The 24,638-nt window shown below is 47.2% G+C and overlaps 1 protein-coding gene across 1 annotated transcript; it reads left to right on the top strand.

Moving 5' to 3' along the window:
• The first annotated feature begins 1,929 nt into the window (after positions 1–1,929).
• On the top strand, positions 1,930–20,679 carry LOC147096628 (carboxy-terminal kinesin 2-like). Its single transcript, XM_085973169.1, has 10 exons — positions 1,930–2,013; positions 3,238–3,360; positions 3,838–3,954; positions 9,946–10,119; positions 11,054–11,221; positions 11,815–11,953; positions 13,185–13,318; positions 16,961–17,034; positions 17,125–17,200; positions 20,229–20,679. Exons 2-10 carry the CDS (start codon positions 3,262–3,264, stop codon positions 20,271–20,273), a joined length of 1,026 nt encoding a protein of 341 aa, XP_085829295.1. The 5' UTR covers positions 1,930–2,013; positions 3,238–3,261; the 3' UTR covers positions 20,274–20,679.
• Positions 20,680–24,638: the final 3,959 nt, after the last annotated feature.

Raw genomic sequence — 24,638 nt, 5'->3', positions numbered from 1 at the left:
TTCAGATGTGTGCCTGTAATGTCGGAAGCTGCCTTTTCACTTCATATGCTGGCTGGCTTGTGTGCTTCTAATCGAGAATCCTGCATCTTTCTAATTAGCTCAGTTAAAATGGTTAAATTCAGTACTTCCTCCTGTAATTGGTGTTGAGATCAGGTTCAGTTTACTTTCAGTCAGCATCTGTAATGTGATGGCCTCATCCCTCCCCGTCTCTGTAACCTCCTCCAGCCCCACAACCCTCCCTATCTCTAACCTCCTCCAGCCCCACAACCCTCCCTGTCTCTAACCACCTACAACCCTCCCTATCTCTAACCTCCTCCAGCCCCACAACCCTCCCTATCTCTAACCTCCTCCAGCCCCACAACCTTCCCTATCTCTGTAACCTCCTCCAGCCCCCTACAACCCTCCGTCTCTAACCTCCTCCAGCCCCCTACAACCCTCCCTATCTCTAACCTCCTCCAGCCCCACAACCCTCCCTATCTCTAACCTCCTCCAGCCCCACAACCCTCCCTATCTCTCTAACCTCCAGCCCTACAACCCTCAGATGTCTGTGCTCCTCCAATTCTGGCCTCTTGCGCATCCCTGATTTCAATCGCTCCACCATTGGTGGCTGTGCCCTCAGCTGCCTAGGTCCTAAGCTCTGGAATTCCCTCCCTAAACACCTCTCTCCTCTTAAGATGCTCCTTAAAAACCTATCTCTGACCAAACTTTTGATCACCTGTCCCTAATATCTCCTGGAACTGTCAAATTCTGCCTGATAACGCTCTTGCAAAGTGCTTTTTGGAGGTTTGCTACGTTAAAGGTGCTATATAAATAAGTTGTGTGTCCACTCCCGTCCCAGCTCAGGAACCCTGACTCTGTTCACCACTTCTGTTTAGAGCAGCGGAGGTGGAGCTGAACAAGTGCCGAGGAGAAGGTGCTATCCTGCAGGTGAGTGAAACTGCAATAGAACGCTTAACTGCTCATGTTGAAGTGAGGACCAGTAATCTGACTCTCTGCTGAGGTTGAGGAAACAAAAGTAGTGTTCCATCTAATTTTTTTAAGTGGTTGCGCATCCCATTTAAATTTTCACGCGGTTTCTCCCATTTTAAAAGCCGGTAAACTGCCTGCGCGGGACCTCCAGACTGCCGCGCAGCTTAGCGGTAGCGTCACATTTCTGGATGTTTTGATTGCCACCCCCCTCCCCACAAAGGCTTTAAAGCATGCCTTAACTTAAAGGGGTTAGATTCACAGGCCCACAGGTGTCGATCAGGCTAAAGAGGAGATAAATCAAGCAGCGGGTCAGTGATCCAAACTAGTTCCAGCTCAGCTGTGATGGTCCACTGTTTCACTATCACAGCCTCCCACTTGGGCACTGGTCACCTGTGAAAGGTACCAGGGAGGCACTGCACTGCCACACCTGAAACTGCCCCCGAAGAACTTGCCTTTTCACATGAGGATACCTGGAAATGATGATGTAGCATTGGATAAGATCAAGTGTCCAGTGGTACAATGTTGACTAACTCTTGAAGTCTGTGTGAAGAACTCTCGTGGTGGTTCAGCACTGCAGAGGGATCGGAGATGAGGTGAGGTATTTCTGGAATTTATTTTCAGGGGTCACTGAGTAGGCTTTGGAGACTGAATTAGATTTGGCAGCTTTATGTGCCACGGATTTGGTTAGTGTTATCTTTAATCCTAATCTTGGATGACAACCTAGGAGGGGATGATCCAGACTGACCAACTAGGTTGATTCTACACTGTTACTAGGGCAAATGTTTGTTAGTTGTGTGCCATGTTTACTAACGTGCCCCTTTCAGATGGTATCTAAAATAATAGTGCTGACTGGCCACGTTGCCATTCTTTGTCCAGAACAAGCTGACATTGAAAGACCAGGAGCTCACGCACAAGGATGCGTGCATAGAAGAGCAGCAGACAACAATCGCGTCGCTGCGAGATGTGGTCGCGGATCTGGAGGATAGGCTGCACTGTACGGAACAAGAGAGGCGCAAACTGCACAACACTGTGCAAGAGCTCAAGGTACATAAGGCCCAAGGCAGCCAGTGCCATTGCCAGGAACCTGTGCTGGCACCTTTCTGTTCTCCAAATACTGGGCGTGTTGGACATGGGTAAATTAGAGTCTTGCTGACTGCTAAAGTGGGAGTGTTGCAAATGTCAGTTCAGTGTAAAGGCAGGGAGGAGAGCAAAATGGAAATACATCTGGTTTAGGGGAGGAGATTGAATACAAAAAGCATGCGATAATGTGCCTGTACAAGACATTGGTTGGATTGCAGTCACAATACTGTACAGTTGAGGCACACCACTATAGTGATGTTGAATAATGGTAAGGTAGAGTTAGATTCACCAGATACCAGGGAAGAGACTAGTCAGGACCTGGAGCTGAGGTTAAGGTATCTACTGGAATTGTGTGTGTGCCTTTTAATTAGAAGGTTGAGAGTTTAAGCCCACTTCAGGACTTCAGCCCATTATCTAAGCAGTACTGCATTGTAGGATGAGATGTTAAACTGAAGTCCTGCCCTCCTGGTGGGGGTTGGGGGAGGGAGAGAGAACAGGACAAAACAAATCTTGCAACTCTTTTGAAGAGGAGCTGGGATTCAGTTCTCCTGACCAACATTGCTGAAACAGGTTAACTACTCCTTGATCTCATTGTTATAACAGTGGCTACACTGTCATTCTTTGGCTGACTTGCTTTGGGACATCCCAAGAATGTGAAAGGCAAGTTCCTAATGGGGCTTGATTTAGTAGGTCAATGAATTGGTAACAAGGCACAAACATTAGGGTTAGTACTAAAGGAATTCAAAGGACTGAACAACACGAGTTACAGGAAGAAAGTAGGGGGGGTACAGGGATTGGAGCAGACTCCAATGGTTACCTTGAACAGTCAACCTAGGGTACTTGCCTAAATGGCTGTTGAAGGCCAGCTAATTAACTCTGGGGCATCAGTCGGGTCACAATGCACCATAGGCAAGTGCTTCCACCAGGGGTGAGTACATAACTGAGTAAAACATGGTCTGTCTTTCGCCACAGGCCAGACTTACTGCAGCTAAAGTAACAGACTAACGGAGCCCAGAATGTGGGTGAAGCTGGGGCCTTGCTGGTCTGAGTGGCTCAGCTGGTCATTTGCTCGGCCATGAAGAGCTTTCTCCTTTGCTCGTAGCTTTGTCTTCAAGCAGTAGATGATCGGAGGAATTCTTTCTCTTTGCCCCATATGTAACCAATAATTTTCCCTCTGTTACTTTGCAGGGTAACATCCGCGTGATCTGCCGTATGCGGCCAGTCCTGGACTCTGAGAAGGCAGATGGCAATGAACTTCACGTTCAGTTCTTGCCCAATGAGGAGGGGATCACCTTGACTAAAATGGAAGAGGTAAGATTGACCTGTGCGCTGTATCTGATCCTTCAAACTGGTAACCAGCAATAAACATCAACTGCAGCAATGCTACTGACTGTTAGATTCGGGCACAGGACAGGGGCGTTCTGTTCTTCCCGCAAAGCAGGAAACGAAAGGGTTGCCCGATTGACTTTACAGGGACTATGAAATGGTGTTGCTGCACTACCCACTTACTCGAGTGTCTGGATGACGCCACTGTCGGCCAATGAGTTGGAGGCAGGCTGCCCACTCTGCTTGCTTTCTGCTTCCAATGTTTACTGGATGGAGTCATTGTGTGGCAGTGGGAATTACTTCAGAAGTGAAATTCTGCAGAGTAGGGATGTTGAGCCATTGAAGTTCTAACACTACTTCTCCCTGGGCACTATACCAGCTCAGTACAAAGTCTTGCATATCTAGTTCCTTTGCTTGTTTACAAACTTAACTTTTTCTCCCCCTCTCTGTCCCTGGCTACAGTCTCACATAGGCCGCGATCCGAAAGGAGAGGTGAAATACGACTTCAGATTTGACCGTGTTTTCCAGCCAATGGCAAGTCAGAAAGATGTATTTGAAGATATCTCCCAACTAGTCCAGGTAATGGGGGTAGGGTGGTCTGGGTAATGATGGGGGTGGCGGGAGGATGGTTCAGGTAATGAGATGATTGGATGGTTTAGATAGCATTGCATAGGAGGCTTCCTCAGTCTGAGTATGCAGGTGGTTTCACTAAAGATTGCTGATAAACTACTCACTGCCTCAATCTTTCTGAGTGGAATGATCCTTTTTAGATGTCGGTGTTTATACTGGTGTGGAGGTGCCGGAGTTGGACTGGGGTGGACAAATGTAAGCAGTCACCACACCAGGTTATAGTCCAACAGCTTTATTTGAAACCACAAGCTTTCGGAGCGCTGCTCCTTCGTCAGGTGTAGTGGAGAAATGCATAAAGACGCAGCTTATATAGTCAGAGAATAATGTCAGATGTTTACAGGTAATCTTGCCAACTGCCATTTATCACACCTCGGCAGAGAGATAATCACAGCAATCAACGGTGTGAATGGTGTCCAAACAGGTCAGTCAGGGAAACATTACATCAAAGAACAATGAGGTGGGGTCACAAGGTCAAATATTGCAGATGCTGGGGTCTGTATGAAAAACAAAAAAGACACAACATTTTTTTTGCTGGAAATCACAGCAGGTCCGGCCGCATCTGTGTAGAGAGAACAAGCCAATGTCGACTCGAGTCTGGATGACCCTGCGTCAAGTGGGGTTACATGTAGCGTGACATGAACCCAAGATCTCGGTTGAGGCCGTCCTCATGGGTGCGGAACTTGGCTATCAGTTTCTGCTCGACGATTTTGCGTTGTGTGTCTCGAAGGCCGCCTTGGAGAATGCTAACCTGAAGATCGGAGGCTGAATGTCCTTGACTGCTGAAGTGTTCCCCGACTGGGAGGGAACACTCCTGCCTGGTGATTGTTGCGCGGTGTCCGTTCATCGTTGTCGCAGTGTCTGCATGGTCTCGCCGATGTACCATGCTCTGGGACATCCTTTCCTGCAACGTATGAGGTAGACAACGTTGGCCGAGTCAATGAGCATGTACCATGTACCTGGTGGGTGGTGTCCTCACGTGTGATGATGGTATCTGTGTTGATGATTTGGCATGTCTTGCAGAGGTTGCTGTGGCAGGGTTGTGTGGTGTCGTGGTCGCTGTTCTCCTGAAAGCTGGGTAATTTGCTGCGAACGATGGTCTGTTTGAGGTTAGGCGGCTGTTTGAAAGCGAGTAGTGGAGGCGCGGGGATGGCCTCAGCGAGGTGTTCATCGATGACATGTTGAAGGCTGCTAAGAACATGGCGTAGTTTCTCCGCTCCGGGGAAGTACTGGACGACTAAGGGTACTCTGTTGGTTGTGTCCCGTGTTTGTCTTAGGAGGTCGGTGCAATTTTTCGCTGTGGCCCGTCGGAACTGTCGATTGACGAGTCAACCGTCTCGTACACCAGCTCTACAGCAGACGCCGCAACCTCGAAACCAAGATGGAGTCCATGTTCTCGCCTGTGCTCAGGACACAGCAGACCAGCTACGAGACACCGCCAAACAAACAAGGCAATGGAACTACGCTACCTACATGCACACCAAGAACAGGAAGCTTGAGAAACACTGCATCACCAGCAGCAGCAACCAAGCCTCCCCTGGTACCACGGTTGAAACCACAGGGAAATCCATCGTCAACCTGTCCGACCACACCCTTCAACCAGACGAAATTGAAGTTCTCAGCCGAGGGCTCAATTTCTGCCCCACCACCAAAATGGACCCCATCGGTCTTGCGGCAGACAGAGGAATTCATCAGGAGAATGAGGCTCCGGGAATTCTTCCACAAATTCCAAGATGTCAGCAGCGAACCCAATGAGACAATCAATGATCCGGAACAGCAGACAGAGGGATCCGCAGTGCAGCAACCGAAAAGAGTCAAATTGGACCCCTCCGGAGGGTCGCTGCCCTAAGCTTGACATGTATGCTCAAGCTGTCAGGAGATGCATCAACGCCAGATTCATCAGCCGCACTCACGAGAGTCCAGAATGTCACCCGAGCACAACACAACGCCATCCGCGCTCAAGACCAACCGCAACATCGTCATCAAACCAGCAGACAAAGGAGGCGCCATCGTCATACAGAACAGAACGGACTATTGCAAAGAAGTGTACCGACAACTGGACAACCAGGAACACAACAGTTACCCGCAGATCCAACCAAAGAACACACCCGCCAACTCAACAGACTGATCAAGACCTTCGATCCAGACCTTCAAAGCATCCTACATGCTCTCATCCCACGTACTCCCCACGTGGGAGACTTCTACTGCCTCCCAAAGATACACAAAGCCAACACACCTGGACGTCCTATCGCATCAGGCAACGGAACCCTGTGTGAGAACCTCTCTGGATATGTCGAGGCATCCTGAAACCCATTGTACAGGGAACCCCCAGCTTCTGTCGCGACACTACAGACTTCTTACAGAAACTCAGCACCCACGGACCAGTTGAACCAGGAACACTCCTCGCCACGATGGACGTCTCGGCACTCTACACCAGCATCCCCCACGATGACGGCATCGCTGCGACAGCCTCGGTACTCAACACCAACAACAGCCAATCTCCAGACGCCATCCTACAATTCATCCTTGACCACAATGTCTTCACCTTCGACAACCAGTTCTTCACCCAAACACACGAACAGCCATGGGGACCAAATTCGCACCCCAATACGCAAACATCTTCTTGCACAAGTTCGAGCAAGACTTCTTCGCTGCACAGGATCTCCAACCAACGCTATACACCAGATACATCTACGACATTTTCTTCCTATGGACCCACGGCGAAGAATCACTGAAAAGACTACACGATAACATACGAGTTCCATCCCACCATCAAACTCACCATGGACTACTCCTCAATCGGTTTCATTCTTGGACGCACGAATCTCCATCAAAGACGGACACCTCAGCACTTCACTCTACCGCAAGCCCACCGACAACCTCACGATGCTTCACTTCTCCAGCTTCCACCCTAACCACTTTAAAGAAGCCATCCCCTAGGACAAGCCCTGCGAATACACAGGATCTACTCAGACGAGGAGGAACGCGATGGACACCTACAGACACTGAAAGACGCCCTTGTAAGAACAGGATATGACACTCGACTCGTCAATCGGCAGTTCCGACGGGCCACAGCGAGAAATCGCACCGACCTCCTCAGAAGACAAACACGGGACACAACCAACAGAGTACCCTTCGTCGTCCAGTACTTCCCCCGGAGCAGAGAAACTACGCCATGTTCTTCGCAGCCTTCAACACTTCATCGATGACGACGAACACCTCGCTAAAGCCATCCCCACGCCGCCACTACTCGCTTTCAAACAGCCGCCTAACCTCAAACAGACCATCGTTCGCAGCAAATTACCCAGCTTTCAGGAGAAAAGCGACCACGACACCACACAACCCTGCCACAGCAACCTCTGCAAGACATGCCAGATCGTCAACACAGATACCATCACGTGAGGACACCACCCACCAGGTACATGGTACATACTCATGTGACTCGGCCAACGTTGTCTACCTCATACGTTGCAGGAAAGGATGCCCCGGATGCCCCGGAGCATGGTACATCGGCGCGACCATGCAGACACTGCGACAACAGATGAACGGACACCGCGCAACAATCGCCAGGCAGGAGTGTTCCCTCCCAGTCGGGGAACACTTCAGCAGTCAAGGACATTCAGCCTCCGATCTTCGGGTAAGCATTCTCCAAGGCGGCCTTCGAGACACACGACAACGCAAAATCGTCGAGCAGAAACTGATAAGCCAAGTTCCGCACCCATGAGGACGGCCTCAACCGAGATCTTGGGTTCATGTCACGCTACATGTAACCCCACCTGACGCAGGGTCATCCAGACTCGAGTCGACATTGGCTTGTTCTCTCTACACAGATGCGGCCGGACCTGCTGTGATTTCCAGCAAAAAAAATGTTTTTTGTCTTTGTTTTTCATACAGACCCCAGCATCTGCAATATTTGACCCCTTGTGACCCCACCTCATTGTTCTTTGATGTAATGTTTTCCTGACTAACCTGTTTGGACGCCATTCACACCTTTGATTGCTGTGATTATCTCTCTGCCGAGGTGTGATAAATGGCAGTTGGCAAGATTACCTGTAAGCATCTGGCAGTATTCTCTGACTATATAAGCTGTGTCTTTATGCATTTCTCCACTTCACCTGACGAAGGAGCAGCGCTCCGAAAGCTTGTGATTTCAAATAAAGCTGTTGGACTATAACCTGGTGTTGTGTGACTTCTTACAAGTGTTTATACTGGAACAGGGTTTGTTGCCTAATTGGTATGAAACTTTAACTCTTGTATTCAGTTATTTATGCAAGCATGATTAGTGGACATGGGAACCTTTCCATCCACACTATTAGTATTACCATAAGAGCAGGAGGAGGCCATTCAGCCCCTTGAGCCCATTCTGCCATTCAATTAGATCATGGCTGATGTACTTCAACCCTGTTTACCTGCCTTTGCCCTGTATCCCTGGATTCCCTTATGAATAAAAAGCTGTCAATCTGGGTCTTGACAGGTTCAATGGTCCCCAGCATCCACAGCCTTTCTGTGGAAAGACTTCCAGGTTTCCACTACCCTTTGTGTGAAGAAGTGCTTCCAGATTTCACTCTTAAATAGCCGAGCTCTAATTTTAAGACTCTGGCATCTTTTTATCGTATTAAACCTGCTCCGGCTGGTAAGAGCATCAATTTGTGTACTAAACAGTTCAGAATGTGAAGGCACTCACTAAGTAATGGATGGTGCCCATTGCACCTCTGGATCTGGATCCAATGAGTTGGTGCTTTTAGAGAAGGACCGGGCAGAAAATGGAGGTAATGGGGTTATGTAAGATTACATGCATAGGATATACGGCACAAACAGGCCATTCGGCCCAACCAGTCCATGCCGGCATTTATGCTCCACTTGAGCCTCCTCGTCTTTCCTCATCTAAATCTATCGACGAAACCCTCGATTCCCTTCTCCCTCATGCTTGTCTAGCCTCCCCTTAAATGCATCAATACCATTCGCTTCAGCCACTCCCTGTGGTAACAAGTTCCACATTCTCACCACGCTTTGGGTAAAGAAGTTTCTTTTGAATTCCCTATTGGATTTCTTGGTGACTATCTTATATTGATGGCCTCTAGTTTTGCTCTTCCCCACACATGTAAACATTCTCTCTGTATCTACTCTATCAAAAATGTTTATAATTTTAAAGGTCTCCCCTCTGGTTTTTCCCCCAAGAGAAGAGACCCAGCCTGCTCATCCTTTCCTGATATGTATACCCTCGCATTTCTGGTATCCTCCTTGTAAATCTTCTCTGCACCCTCTCCAGGGCCTCTCTCCTTTTTATAATATGGCGACCAGAACTGTACGGAATACTCTGGTCTAACCAAGGCTCGATACAGGTTTAGCATAACTTCCCTACTTTTCAATTCTATCCCTCTAGAAATAAACCCTAGTGCTTGGTTTGCTTTTTTATGGCCTTGCTAACCTACGTCACAACTTTTAGTGATTTGTGTATTTGTACTCCGAGATCCCTTTGTTCCTCTACCCCACCGAGTCTCGCACCCTCCAAGTGATAAGTGACCTCCCTATTCTTCCTACCAAAATGTAATCCCTCCCATTTATCTGTGTTGAACTTCATTTGCCAATTATATGCCCATTCTGCAAGTTTATTAATGTCCTCCTGTAACTTCTTGTAGTCCTCCTCAGTATTGACTATCCCCACCCCACCCCCCAAATTTGGTGTCATCCACAAATTTAGAAATTGTGTTTTTGATTTCTAAATCGTTAATATAAACTGTGAACAGCAGCGGTCCCAGCACTGATCCTTGTGGAACACGAGGGGTGGGGGCAGGTGGTAAGTAGTGCAACTGTTTTGGGATCTTGAAGGGTCCCAAGGCTCGGCCCAGAGTCATGTGCCCAAAGTGACGATGCGGGCAGTCTGAATCGAGGGAGTTATGCGATGTGGAGTAACTCTGCCTGTCTGTCTTCCCCTCTTCCCAGTCTGCCTTGGATGGATACAACGTGTGCATTTTTGCTTATGGACAAACGGGCAGTGGGAAGACCTTTACTATGGAAGGACCCGATGACGTGACATCAAAGACCAAGGGGATGATTCCGCAGGCCGTTGATCAGATCTTCTTAACTGCACAGGAATTGAAGGCCACGGGATGGACAGTGAGTTACTGCAGGAAGTGGCATACGTCACACACCACCCGCTCTCCTGTAGGCACTGACTCAACCTCGATTTTAGATACCCGCTGTTCTCTGGTACTTCACCAAGCGGTTATTTGTACTGTGCCTTTAGACACAGGATTTGGACAGCAGCTGAATATCACATCTATCTTCTTTGCTCCAGTCCAGAGCCCAGTCGTAGCATCTGTACTATTGGCCAACTGGCCAGTGTTCAGGCTTTTCAGATCTAGCCTATGTGGCTGATTTCTTTGCAATAGTGAAGCTGTAGAAGAACTTGCATTTCTATAGTGCCTTTCAGCACCTCTGGATGTCTCAAAAGCACTTCACAGCCAATGACCTACTTTTCTACATTAGTGACTACACTTCAAAAGTTCTTTGAATTTGTATGGCAATGTGCCTAAGACATGGGGAGGGATACTAGGAGGAGGAGGTCATTCAGCCCATTGTGCCTGCGCTGGCTGAAAGAGCTATCCAACCTAATCCCACTTTCCAGCTCTTGGTCCGTAGCCCTGTCGGCTACAGCACTTCAAGTGCATATCCAAGTACTGTTTAAATGCAGTGAGGGTTTCTGCCTCTACCACCCTTTCAGGCAGTGAGCTCCAGACCCCCACCACCCTCGGTGAAAACAGTTCTCCACAACGCCCCTCTAATCCTTCTATCAATTACTTGTATTTCAATAATGGAAAGTGCTTTAAAAGTACAGAAAACATGGCTTGGGGGGTTTCATGATTCTACTTCACAAAGCATGACCTGGTGCCACCAGACTTTGATTCAACAGTGCAAAAGTTGATAGTGTGGCTTTTAATTTGTGCTCTTTCTGTCTAGCCAAGTACTGTACTTGAATAATTGCTTTGAGTCAGTTAATGCCATTGGCTGTTTTGCAATAATCTGAGCACTTTTTTTGCATCTGTTTCAGTATAAATTCACTGCCAGCTTTTTGGAGATCTACAATGAGACCCTTCGTGACCTGCTTGTGACAAAACCAGAGAAAAATGTCGAGTACGAGATCAAATGGCTCGGCGCTAAATGTGAAAAGCTGTACGTAACAAACCTCCAATATATCCCCGTCGCCACAGCGGAGGAGGTGGGTAACGTTTGTGTACTTGTGTTTACAACTCAAACTGTTCATGAGTGAAAAGAATGCTTGTTTGCTGGTTTGTTAATACCGTTCCGTACCAGCGAGGAGAGCTGGGACTGCTCACTGTTTCCTTGAACAGGGCCGGGTAATCAGTTTGACGTTTCTTTGTTGTGAACAGAAATATAATTTCTTTACTATGAAACTGAGCAGGGCATGTTGTGCTCTGTGCCCACGTCTAGTAGGTTAGCACCACTTTCATTCTTCAAGTTTTACATTTAGATTGCTCCTGGTTCAATAACCACTCGCCATCAATTGAAAGTAGATGGCGTTAAGTCAGATCAGCCCTGATCTCATTGAATGGCAGAGCAGGCTCGAGGGGCTGAATGGGCTGTTCCTGCTCCTGTGTTCCACTGGTCCTTTGGTGCCTCTATTAAATCGCCATTGGTTCGATTTACAGAACTCCAATTTGAATTCTGTGTTTAGCATCTTCAGTTTTGGGAGAGGGATTTCGATGAGTAAATGCTCAAATCAGTTGAGTTGCCTGGCTTCACGGATCGGCAGTTGAGTGTAGTTTCTCTGTTTCTGTCCTCCCCACGCAGGTTTGCAATTTGATTGCTATCGCAAAAGGCAATCGGTCGGTGGTGAGAACGGAAGCGAATTATCATTCCTCACTGAGCCACAGTGTCTTCCAGCTGGAGATTGACAGGAGTAACTCCACTGGTGATCTCCAGTACACATGTGAGTATCTGTCCCAACGTTGACCTTCTCTAGCGATGGGCAAAGTTTGGGCTTCAGCAATCCTCCTTCGATGCTGGTTGTGGTGCTTGTCTGTCGAACTGAAGCAGTGGGTTAACACTGCTGCCCCTCTTTACACTGGAATTAGACAATCTACAAGGGGTTCTATTTGCAGCACCCAATGAGCGCACAGCCACTTGTGTCTTGTCCAAGCTGCTAACCCAGCTCCTATGTGTTGCTGTAAGGGCAGCACTGACCCATGGTGCCCAACAAAAGGCCCCATTTACTTGTGCACAGCCCCTGGGGGTAGTCGTGCTACTTTGAAAAGACAAATCAGACCCCTCTGACTTCCCATCGCTGTGAGACTCGAAGCTGACACTAGGTGTGTAACCTGAATGAACTGGCAAATCCCTGCCGTACGTTGCAACAAGAGCCTGAGGCAAGTAATGGGGGAGTAGTACACTTTGCATATCAGACAGCACTTCTCTCCCCCAGATTCAGTGTCGTGTAACCAGATGCAGCAGCTCCCTCTAGTTCATCCCAACAATACGGCACCACCCCAACCTTAACAATCCCAACTGTGCACCAATGTGACACTTTCCCGATTCCCACGTCGACAATCCTGCTGGATCTGAGATTAGCGTGAGACTAACTGCCAGAGTCTCCCTGCGTAGGAAGGAGGCTTTCATCCCTTCAGTCTGCTAGCTTTGAACTGGAGCTTGTAGCTCGTCCCTCCCTACTCCGATTGTGTGCGTAAAGGGACAGGTAGCTGCGGCTTGTTGCTGTTGGCCTGTTTGTAGCTGCCCACTGCTACACTGGCCAGACACTCCCTCCACAGTTCCACCTGATTTCTCCCCCCCCCCCCCCCCCCCCCCTCTACTTTCTAGCACCTCCTAAAGATCCTGCTCCTTCCCTTTCTCCCTCCACTCTGGAAACCATTCTCTCCCACGCCTCTTGTCTTGGTTTGAAAAACAGCACTATTTTCAAAAATGCTACAATGCTGTTTGCTGTCCAAAAGAATGACTACCACCCTCTCCATGAGGCATTTGGTTATTGATGCGTTTGCTACCAAGATTGTGGCATTTTGTGTTGCTGTCAAACATGGAACGTGGTCCCTGTCAACCTTTCTGATTCGAGACCTGCCTCCTCCAGCAGGTTTTAATGTTTTCAGCCCTGTGCGGTAACCTTGCTTTTTTGCTAATGCTGGTGTTGGTTTTTCCCCCAATGGGTTCAGCAACCCTGTGTCTGGTGGACCTGGCAGGCAGTGAGCGGATCGATAAATCTCACTCGAGGGGTGATCGTCAGCGGGTGTCAATTAACAGGAGCCTTTCCCAGCTTGGGCGTGTAATCCTGTCGCTGTCAAACAAGGTAAGATCCAGTATAGGAGGTTAAAGCCTTTGGAAACGGGACTGGTTCGGCTCCATACCCCATTTACACCCGATCTAATTTTTACACTCCATTTACATCAGGTTAAAATAGAAGCTGTTTCTGTTCCTTGCTCTTTCTCCCCATGCGCCCTCAGTCCCACCACAGATCTTGAGCATTCCATTTGTACCCCACCCACCAATAGCTTGAGTAAAAACGGAAAATTCTGGAGATACTCAGCATCTGTAGAGAGAGAAACGGTTAATGTTTCAGGTCGATGACCCTTCGCCAGAACTGGGAAAAAGTTGGCGATGTAACAGGTTTTTAAGTGAGGGGAGGAAAGAACAAAAGGGATGGTCTGATAGGATGGAAGGCAGGAGAGATTAAGAGACAAACGGGATGATGGTGCAAGGCAAAGCGGTCAAACAATCTGCGTTTGGTCTCCCCAATGTAGAGGAGACCACATCGTGAAGTGATTATAGTATACTAAATTGCAAGAAGTGCAAGTAAATCGCTGTTCCTCCTGGAAAGTGTTTGGGGCCCCGGACAGTGGGCAGGGAGGAGGTAAAAGGGCAGGTGTTGCAGCTCCTGGGCTTGCACGGGAAGGTGCCGGGTGTTGGGGGTGATAGGAGTGGACCAGGGTGTCGCGGAGGGAGCGGTCCCTTCGGAATGCTGAAAGGGGAGGTGAGGGGAAGATGTGTTTGGTGGGCAGATCATGCTGGAGGTGGCGGAAATGACTGAGGATCCGTTGAATGTGGAGGCTGGTGGGTAAGGTGAGGACCAGGGGAACCCTATCGTGGTGCCAATGAAGCTCGAGGAACAGCACCTCTTTCGATGAGGCACTTTACAGCTTCCGGACTCCACAAAGTTCAACAATTTCAAACCATAACGTCTGCCCCATCTTATTTTCTCTCCGGCAGCTGTTGATCATCCTGCCATCACCATTTACACTTCATCTAGACTCATCTTTTGTTTCTTGTCCCATTACCATCTCCTTTTGCCTTGCACCATCATCCCTTTTGTCTCTTAATCTCTCCTGCCTTCCATCCCATCACAGACCTTCCCTTTTTTTCTTCTCCCTCCCCCACCCCCCTTTCCCTGCCCCTACACTTGCTTAAAAACCTGTTACACCTGCAACTTTTTCCAGTTCTGACAAAGGGTCATCGACCTGAAACGTTAACTGTTTCTCTCCACGGATGCTGCCTGACCTGCGTATTTCCAGCATTTTGTTTTTATTTCAGATTTCCAGCAGCCGCAGTATTTTGCTTCTGAAATGGCTCAAATAGTTCAGTGTCGGCCTTTATCCACTTTCCCTGTGAATATTCGGTGCTGGTCAGCCACAGCTGTGCAAAGTATGTTGGCCCTTGTGTGTTTTATTTAAACACTGCTACTTTGTACTGTCTCAACGGGGGTTTTAAATACTGTCACTTTGGGGCAGTAGGTGGGATGTGGGGGGCCGGGGGGGTGCCTACTGCTGATTCTGTTTTGTCTGTGGAACAAACTGATGCAGGTGTGCAGAGATGTGGATCATTCTCAGTGTGGGCTGTTTAAAAGACCGCTCTGGTTCTGGTTAGTGGCAGTGCTCTGCTGTATTGTTCGAGAGTGGGGAGAGGGAAACCAGTCCCATTTGAACTAACTATACAGCAGGAACTAATTGGATATTGGCAAGATTAAATTGTATATTCGATAAGGCGTGAAAGGTTAGTCCCCACACATTTGGAATAAACGGGTCTTTTTCCGAGTGGCAGGCAGTGACTAGTGGGGTACCGCAGGGATCGGTCCTTGGACCCCAGCTATTCACAATATATATTAATGATCTAGACAAGGGAACTAGATGTAATAACTCCAAATTTGCAGACGAGACAAAGCTGGGTGGGCGTGTGTGCTGTGAGGAGGCTGCCGAGAAACTCCAGGATGATTTGAACAGGTTGGGTGATTGGGCAGAAGCATGGCAGATGCAATATAATGTGGATAAATGTGAGGTTATCCACTTTGGTAGCAAAAACAGCAAGGCAGATTATTATCTGAATGGCAATAGATTGGGAGAAGGTGGGGAAGTGCAACGAGACCTGGGTGTCCTTGTCCACCAGTCGCTGAAGGTAAGCATGCAGGTGCAGCGGGCGGTTAAGAAGGCAAATGGTATGTTGGCCCTCTTCGTAGCGAGAGGGTTTGAGTACAGGAACAAGGATGTCTTGCTGCAGTTGTACAGGGCCTTGGTGAGACCACATCTTTAGTATTGTGTGCAGTTTTGGTCGCCTTATCTGAGGAAGGATGTTCTTGCCATGGAAGGAGTTCAGCAAAGATTCACCAGGCTGATACCTGGGATGGCAGGAATGACGTATGAGGAGAGATTGGATCGATTGGGCTTGTACTCGCTGGAGTTCAGAAGAATGAGGGGATGTCATTGAAACTTATAAAATTCTAACCGGACTAGATGCAGGAAGGATGTTCCCGATGGTCGGGGAGTCCAGAACCTGGGGTCACAGGATAAGGGGTAGGACATTTAGGACAGAAATGAGGAGGAATTTCTTCACCCAGAGAGTGGTGAACCTCTGGAATTCTCTACCACAGAAGGCAGTAGAGGTCAATTCATTAAATATATTCAAGAAGGAGTTGGATATATTTCTCCAGGCTAAAGGGATATGGGGAGAAAGCAGGGACCGGGTACTGAATTTGGATGATCAGCCATGATCGCATTGAATGGCAGAGCAGGCTCGAGCAGCCGAATGGCCTACTCCTGCTCCTAGCTTCTATTTCTATTTCTTTCCCTGCAAAATTTGCTGTTCCTATTCACAGAAACCCCCACAGTGCAGATGGAGGCCATTTCGGCCCATCGAGCCTGCACCGACACATATCCCACCCGATCCCTGTAACCCCTACACCAACACATATCCCACCCTATCCCCGTAACCCCACGTATTTAATCCCCCTAACACAGGGTCAATTTATCATAGCCAATCAACCTAACCTGCACATCTTTGGACTGTGGGAGGAAACCGGAGGAAACCCACGCAAACACGGGGCGAATGTGTGTGGAGTTTGCACAGTCGCCCGAGGCTGGATTCGAACCCGGGTTCCTGGTGCTGTGAGGCAACAGTGCTAACCACTATGCCACCGTGCTGCTGTGAGATGTGAGGGACATGTTGTTTTATAGGGTCCACTGCAGTAATAGCTGTGTGTGGAAACTCAGTACACACAGATTTGCTAGTGCCTTTCATGACTTTGGGATGTCCCAAAGTGCCTTCCAGCCAATGAAGTACTTTTTTGAAATGTAGTCATTGTTTTAATGTATAAAACACAGCAGCCAATTAGCATACAGCAAGCTCCCACAGCCATGTGATGATCAGATCTGTTTGTGATGTTGGTTGAGGGATAAATATTGGCCAGGACACCAGGGAGAACTCCCTTGCTTGTCGAAATAGTACCATGGGATCTCTTGCATCCACCTGAGGGGACAGACCGGGGCCTCGGTTTAACATCTCATCCGAAAGACGGCACCTCTGACAGTGCAGCATTCCCTCAGTACTGCACTGGGAGTGTCGGCCTAGATTTATGGGCTCCTGTCTCTGGAGTGGGACAGTGCTGGTGGGTGGAGCTATTTTACTATTCGTCTCTTGTCACAGGAGTTCCCTTTGTTTTTTCCAGGAATCACACATCCCCTACCGGGACAGCAAGCTAACTTACCTGCTGCAGAACAGTTTAGGAGGCAATTCAAAGATGTAAGCTGCTTTCTCCTCCAGTCGGTACAATGATGTTCCATTTATCTAATTTGTGAAGTTTTTTTAAAATTGGAAACCTTTTCCTTGCAGGCTGATGTTTGTGAATATCTCTCCCCTAGAAGAGGACTTCAGCGAGTCACTCAATTCCTTGCGCTTTGCCAGTAAGGTATGTCGAATTCAAATGGTTCATGCCCTGTGTTGCAGAAACTGGCTGCTAGTGATTGTGTACAGTGGGGCACAAATGAGAGTTTGTGGTATTTATGTGCTTGTCACTGAGGTTTGACAACAGTACAAGCTGTGACCTAATGACTAACTATTGTGTTGCAGTACAAGTCCTGTACCCAGCCTCCTTGCTCGTTGAGCAGCTGACCCATACAAGTTCCATCTGAGCTAGCTTGTGTGACAGCAAGGGTTTTTTCAATTGGCCTGTAGTTTCAGGGGTGGAACCAGACCACTCTGCTCCAGACCTCATTACAGCCTAGGTCCAAACATGGACAGAGGAGCTGAATTCCAGAGGTGAGAGTGACTGCCCTTGACATCAAGGCAGCATTTGACCGAGTGTGGCATCAAGGAGCCCTAGTAAAACTGAAGTCAATGGGAATCAGGGGAAACTCCACTGGCTGGAGTCATACCTAGCACAAAGGAGGATGGTTGTGGTGGTTGAAGGTCAATCATCACAGCCCCAGGACATCGCTGCAGGAGTTCCTCAGGACAGTGTCTTAGGCCCAACCATCTTCAGCTGCTTCATCAATGACCTTCCCTCCAACATAAGGTCAGAACTGGGGATGTTCGGTGATCAAATCAACTTTTATTGTCATTGTTAGTGCACAAGTGCAGTACAACGAAATGTAGGCTTGCGGCTCCTGAGTGTACAATTTGGATTAGGACACTTAAACATTTCAACATACATTTGTACATATATATTAGCATAAATATGACCAGAATAAAGTGCATCGGCAGATGTGCAGGCTTTAGTGTTTATTTGTGGAGTTCAGTAGGATGACAGCCCTGGGAAAGAAGCTATTCCTAAATCTGGTCGTACGGGTGCGGATGCATCTGTAGCGTCTTCCAGATGGTAGGAGGGCGAACAGACTGGCTGGGGTGGGTAGGGTCTTTGATGATGGTCCGTGCCCTCCGTAGGCAGTGTTTCTGATATATATGTTCTATGGTCGGTAGCCGGGTGCTGGTAATGCGTTGGGCAGTTTTGACTACCCGCTGCAGGGCTTTCCGGTCATGGGAGCTACAGCCGCCGTACCATACCGTGATACAGTTTGTCAGGATGCTCTCTATAGTGCAGCGATAGAAGTTAGAGAGGATTGGGGGTGACAGATTACATCCCTTCAGCCTCCAAGAAATATAGGCGCTGCTGGGCCTCCTTCACCAGAGAGGAGGTGTTGAGGGACCAGGAGAGGTCTTCCGTGATGTGGACTCCGAGGAACTTAAAGCTGGCCACCCTTTCCACCTCCGCCCCATTGATGTGGATGGGGGTGTGACTTCCGCCTTTGGACTTCCTGAAGTCCACGATTATTTCCTTTGTTTTCTTGGTGTTAAGGGCCAGGTTGTTGTCGGCGCACCACTTCACGAGATGCTGGACCTCCTCCCTGTAGGCTGACTCATCGTTGTTGGTGATCTGGCCTACTACTGTGGTGTCATCTGCAAACTTGATGATGGTGTTGGAACCATTAACAGCCACACAGTCGTGGGTGAAGAGGGAGTAGAGGAGGGGGCTCAGCACACATCCTTGTGGGGCCCCCGTGTTCAGGGTCGGGGGGAGGTGTGGTTGCCTAATTTGACAGACTGGGGTCTGTTTGTTAGGAAGTCCAGGGTCCAGTTGCAGAGGGAAGTGTTCAGGCCAAGAGTTTGGAGTTTGGTGGCCAGCTTATTGGGGACGATAGTGTTGAATGCTGAGCTGTAGTCTATAAACAACATTCTGATGTAGGTCTCCTTACCATCTAGGTGATTCAGTGCCGAGTGTAGAGCAGTAGTGATTGCATCCTCCGTTGATCTGTTTGCCCGATAGGCAAACTGGTGTTGGTCAAGGGAGGCAGGAACACTGGCTTTGATGTGGGCTAAGACCAGTCTCTCTCAACTGGTGACTGTATGCCTGCAGTGTTCAGCGCCATTCACAACTCCTCAGATAATGAAGCAGTCCATGCCTGTATGCAACAAGACCTGGATGACGTTCAGGCTTGGGCTGAGATGTAGCCAGTAACATTCATGCCACAGAAGTGCCAGGCAATGACTCTCCCAACAAGCAAGGGTCTAACCACCACCCCTTAACATTCAATGGCATTACCATCGCCAAATTCCCCCACCATCAACATCCTGAGGGTCACCATTGGCCAGAAACTTAACTGGACCAGCCACATAAATACTGTGGCAACAAGAGCAGGTCAGAGGCTAGGTATTCTGTGGCAAGTGTCTCTCCTCCTGACTCCCCAGTCTGTCCACCATCTACAAGGCACAAGTCAGGAGTGTGATGGAATACACTCCACTTGCCTGGATGAGTGCAGCTCCAACAACACTAAGCTCAACACCATCCAGGACAAAGCAGCCCGCTTGATTGGCTCCCCGTCCATCACCTTAAACATTCACTCCCTCCACCACCGGCGTACCGTGGCTGCAGTGTGTACCATCTACAAGATGCGCTGCAGCAACTCGCCATGGCTTCAGCAGCAGCACCTCCCAAACCCATGATCTCCCACCTAGAAGGACAAGGACAGCAGGCGCATGGGAACACCACCTCCAAGTCTCACACCATCCTGACTTGGAAGTATATCACCGATCCTTCATCGTCACTGGGTCAAAATCCTGCAACTCTCTAACAGCACTGTGGGAGCACCTTCAGTGGACTGCAGTGGTTCAAGAAGGCCGCTCTCCACCACCTTCTCGGGCAATTAGGGATGGGCAATAAACGCTGGCCTTGCCAGCGACGCCCACATCCCAGGAACAAATTTTTAAAAATTCCTCTGATCAGCATTCAATGACCTGTGTGTCTGTTGGGAGAGCTGGAATCCAGCTAAGCTGTGCTTCCCCTGGCAGTTTATTCTGCTTTGGGATGTCTGGCATTGCACCTTGTCATTCTAGTGCATTAATGACACTGGGAATTGTCTCCTCAGTAGGTTGTGCTGTTGTTTGTGGGTGGTGGGCACTTTTTGACCCGAACTCTTGCTAAACCAGGTGTTCTTTTTCAGGTGAATAAGTGTGTGACTGGGCCGGCACAACTGAACCAGAAATGAATCAGTAACCAGCTGTCTGGTCTATCTTCCAAATACACTCAAATCTGCTTTTTAAAAAATAAAAATAAAAAAATGACCTGCTTCAATGAGCCCATGTTGTAAAATGCAGAACGTTGCTGAGCTGAGAGATTAGATCTGTTTTAAATGTAGCTTTCAAACTTTGCAAATGTAGTATAATGTAGCACTGATGAAGCCCAGCCATTGTATGCTGCCATGTACGGTGCACTGTACTATGGACGGCCCTCGCTTAATCTAAGCTGTGAAATGTCATTGTAAATACTAAACATTTTGTTTTCTCCAATGATGGTGCATCTGGAAACGGATTGCTTTAACTATTTGAAAACTTCTGTAAAAATTGTGTATGTAACACTTTTTTAAATGTTATAATAAAGTTTGTATTTTCCCATCCGTGCAGTTACCTGGATTTTCTAGTCATGTACAGCCACTGCTGTCAAATTGTCCCCAGGGTCATTTTTAGATCACCATTTCCCCAAGTCGTAGCACCATTTGAGAGTCTGCTTCTGGCCAATGTTCCCTCTTTGTACTGATCGGGCCACGACCTCCTTTGAGTGCGACCTTTTCGTCCATGGGCAACTTTTACAACATCAACCACTTCTATACAGTATTGCCATATTGCCACCCTGCCATTTCAAATCATGAGACAATCAGGCAAGGTTCTATACAAATTTAATGTAACTTCACTGCTTTTGAATTCTACTCTTCTAGAAATGAACCTGTGCTTCAGTTGCACTTTTATGACTGATTTAACCTGCATTGCTACTTTTAATGATTTGTGAATCTAGATCCCTTTTACACCATTTTAGATTCTTATTTTCCAAGGAGTAGGTAGCCTTTTCCACCTACCAAAATGCACCACCTCACACTTGGCTATATTGAAATTAATTTGTCATTTCCATGCCCATTCTGCAAGTTTGTTTACAGTAGAATTAATTAAAAGCTTTTAGTTTGTCATGTACAAACTTTTTTTTTTAAATTACTTGTCAGAAATGACTGGGATATCAACGAACTGCATAAACACTTCAGAAACGCTAGCTGAGTGATCGACCAAAAGCCCAAGGTGAGCTGACTGAGGCATATCTATTAGTGCAATTTGTATTAATTTTAAACTTTTCCACATTAGCCCATCCCTCACGCCACTATACCAATGGCAGCACAAGCAGCAGTTTTCCTGTGGCGCTGACGGGCTGTACATCCCGATATGTAATCAGAATATTAATCACAATGCAACCGGAAGACCAAAAAATATAAAGTGCTCTACTTCTTTAGTTCACAGTATTAAAAAATTGAACAAAAATGGGTATACATATTTTTAACTTCAATCACTTCCATTAATAAATGTGGTCTTGTTGAACCAACACACCCCCATGTAACATGTCAGAAATGCAGCACTTCCTCCCAAGTGCAGAAAAATACATTACCGAATTAAAAACAACAAGCAGGAAAAGCTATTATTTAACACAAATTATTCTGGTTCTCCTGTTGTAGGATTTGCAAAATTTAACTTTATGATAAAGGGTCGAATGGCAGAAGAGGCCATGATTTTTAAAGACTAATTTAAAAGAAGCCTAGGAAAAAGGGGCATTCAAAATAGCCACCAGACCCCGTGACCAACTTATTGGGACACTTTAAAATGGTTCCTGCAGTCCTCACAGTTTTGTGGATTCAGCCCACAGTAAGTTCTGGAAGCTGTTTGAGAACGAAACCAGACACCCACATATACATATAGATTGGATGCAGATCCAGTCCAGATCAGCCTGTAGATAAAGGCCATCTAAATGTTTACCCAGACAAAAGGGAACTGTTTCATATTCATAAGAGCATCAAGGACCCGTTAAGGACATCACCAGGACATTAAAAACAATGAAGGACATTCCAGACCAGAGATGGCCCTTTACCGGCCATCCCAAAGTATTTTAAAATATAATAACTACCCCGTTATGCAACAAGCCCGCCAAAAGTTAAACAAAGACTAACCTGATTTGGGCGGGAGAAAGAGGCTTCTCCTGAGAAGTATAATTGGGAGACACCCAGGTAGGAATTTGGCTTTTCAGCTTGTTCTGCCTTTGAGCTGGGTAAAGGGGAGCTGCTTTGGGAGAAGATCAACGTGGCTCCTCTCCATCATCGGAGAGGAAGGAGAAGAAAGCAGTCATCGTGGTGCTACCATCGTATTCGGTGGCATCGTCGCTTGAAGAAGGGGAAGAAGACAGTTCGAGCCGGCGTCCCGCCCCAGGGTAAAACATTGGGAGATCATCGACCAACCCCGGGCTGTTGACGAAACGGGAGGCCATCGACCCACTCCAGCTCGGGAGAAGAGACAACAAAAAACTAAAGAAACCTATATGAAAGCCAGTCCGAGGCTCCTGTGACCGGGGTCGAGCAGACGATCCCCGACCCCGCCGACATCCAGGCCAGCCGGTGTCCAGCCGTCCCCGACCCCCCACCTCAGGAGAGAGGTGTGGCGCAGCTCGCTGGGGCTCCACTATCCACGAGGAGACAGGACGCCTGAAGGGATCAAAACGCAGACCTGTTTCAAAACTTTACACTTCCTAGTTGGATTGGTGAGCATGTTTCTGGCCCTTCATAATCAGATCTAGATAGGTTGAAGGGGGTGGACATTTAAGGGTATAATTAACGAGTTGTTGTCCCTCGATGTTCCGTGTGTTTCCCCATTTCATGATGATCTTTGTAGAGTATAATATGCCTGTATTTGCCTTAGTTAGTTTTGTGTCGTTATGATTTGTTTGTGTTTTTCCCTCCCATGTACCCTCTTATTTGCTTGCATTTGATTTGTTTCACCATATGCAATAACATTTCATTTTGTTTCATCAAACTTGGTCTATACGAGTTTTCTCTACATTGTAGTTCCTGCCCCAAAGTCCAGAGTACAGAATCTAAGGGGCGAGTGGGTCGAACCACTCACGGTTTACTGTGCAAGAGAGAGAGGCCTCGAGAGAGAGAAACCTTTGCGATCTAAAACCCCTTCCACTGTCCAGAGGAAAATCAGACTGACCTAGAAATGTTTAATATGTTGATGTAAAATGTTAATTTACAAATTTCACTTCTAATGTTTTTCTCTCAAACATTCTCCAATATTAATCCCTGCTCTTATCACAAAGTGTTGAATTATTTGTTATTTTGCAATTAAATAGCAGGAAACAAACTTCATTGTACTCTATTTTTAATCTCCTATTTCAAACATTTATGCCAAATCAAAATTGTACAGTTTAATATTTTTCTCTACAGTGGTTTCTTAAGTAGCTTGCTGCAATTTTTATACATCATTACATAATTCTTGTTTCTATTAACACTCCACTAAACATTGAAGAGGAAATCTATATTTACATTATTCCCCTTTTGCTTCTCTTCCTAAATGTCTGATACTTTTTATTGAATTTTTAAAATATGTAACTGCTCCAAATTCTTCCCTCAACAGCATGGTTGCATGTTTGTGTAAAGCTACTCACTTCAGTTGATTGTTCTAAATCAAATACTGAGATTTCCATTTTTAAACATTTTAAGCAATTCAGAGCCTCTGAAAGTGTTTGGACTTCAAGACCTGGTTGAAACTTGTTTTAGATGAGGGGAAAATTGATTTGCTTGTTTCTTCCAAAATCATATTCAAAACTAAGGGGGAAGATAGTGATTTTTAACACTCTCTTTTTGCCAAGTTCATTAAAAATCTTAATTCTTTCAAGTCTCGTTGCAGCTTTTACAGAAGAAGTTGCTCCAAGATTTTCTTTCCCTCTTCAATGCTGTTAAACATACAACAAAAAATAAAATAAAATAAACTGTAAACGAAGCTCAAAGTGGTTAAGCTTCCTAAGAAGGCTGAGGTTATCTAGCTCCAGTCATGGTGGTAAGTTGGGATCAATTTTAGAAGTTGTTTCCTCTTTTTCTGCTGCCGGTCTCTCAGACTCTGAGGTACAAACAGGGGCACAAATTTTTTCCCCTCTCATAACATGATTTAAATAAGTGATACTCTTTCAAAAAGGGGACAATATCTGGAACTTACCGCAGGACATCCATCATCACTTTCCTGTATTTTTTTTCCGACTTTAAACAATTTTCAAAAAAAATGTCACGCTGGTCTAAATTGTTTGCTTTAGCCTCCTTCCAGTGGCCATTGTCCATGTGCTGCACCTCCACCTATGTTGTTCCAAAGTGCGGCCACCGGCTCAGTCCCCGAGAATGGACTGCACACACCTGGACCCTCACCCCTCCCTCTTGCTGTCTTTTTCTCTGTCCCTCCCTCCCTGTTTCTCTCTCTCACCCTCTCTGTTTCTCTATCTCCCTCTGTCCCTGTCTCACTCTCTCTCTCTCTGTGTGTTTCCCCCCTGTGCCTCT

This window comes from Somniosus microcephalus, chromosome 34, assembly GCF_052327205.1.
Source record: "Somniosus microcephalus isolate GS21.2 chromosome 34, FLI_Smic_1.0, whole genome shotgun sequence".
Classification (NCBI taxonomy): Eukaryota; Metazoa; Chordata; class Chondrichthyes; order Squaliformes; family Somniosidae; genus Somniosus; species Somniosus microcephalus.
The sequence above is the reverse complement of the archived record's forward strand: the minus strand, read 5'-3'. Positions and strand labels throughout refer to the sequence as shown.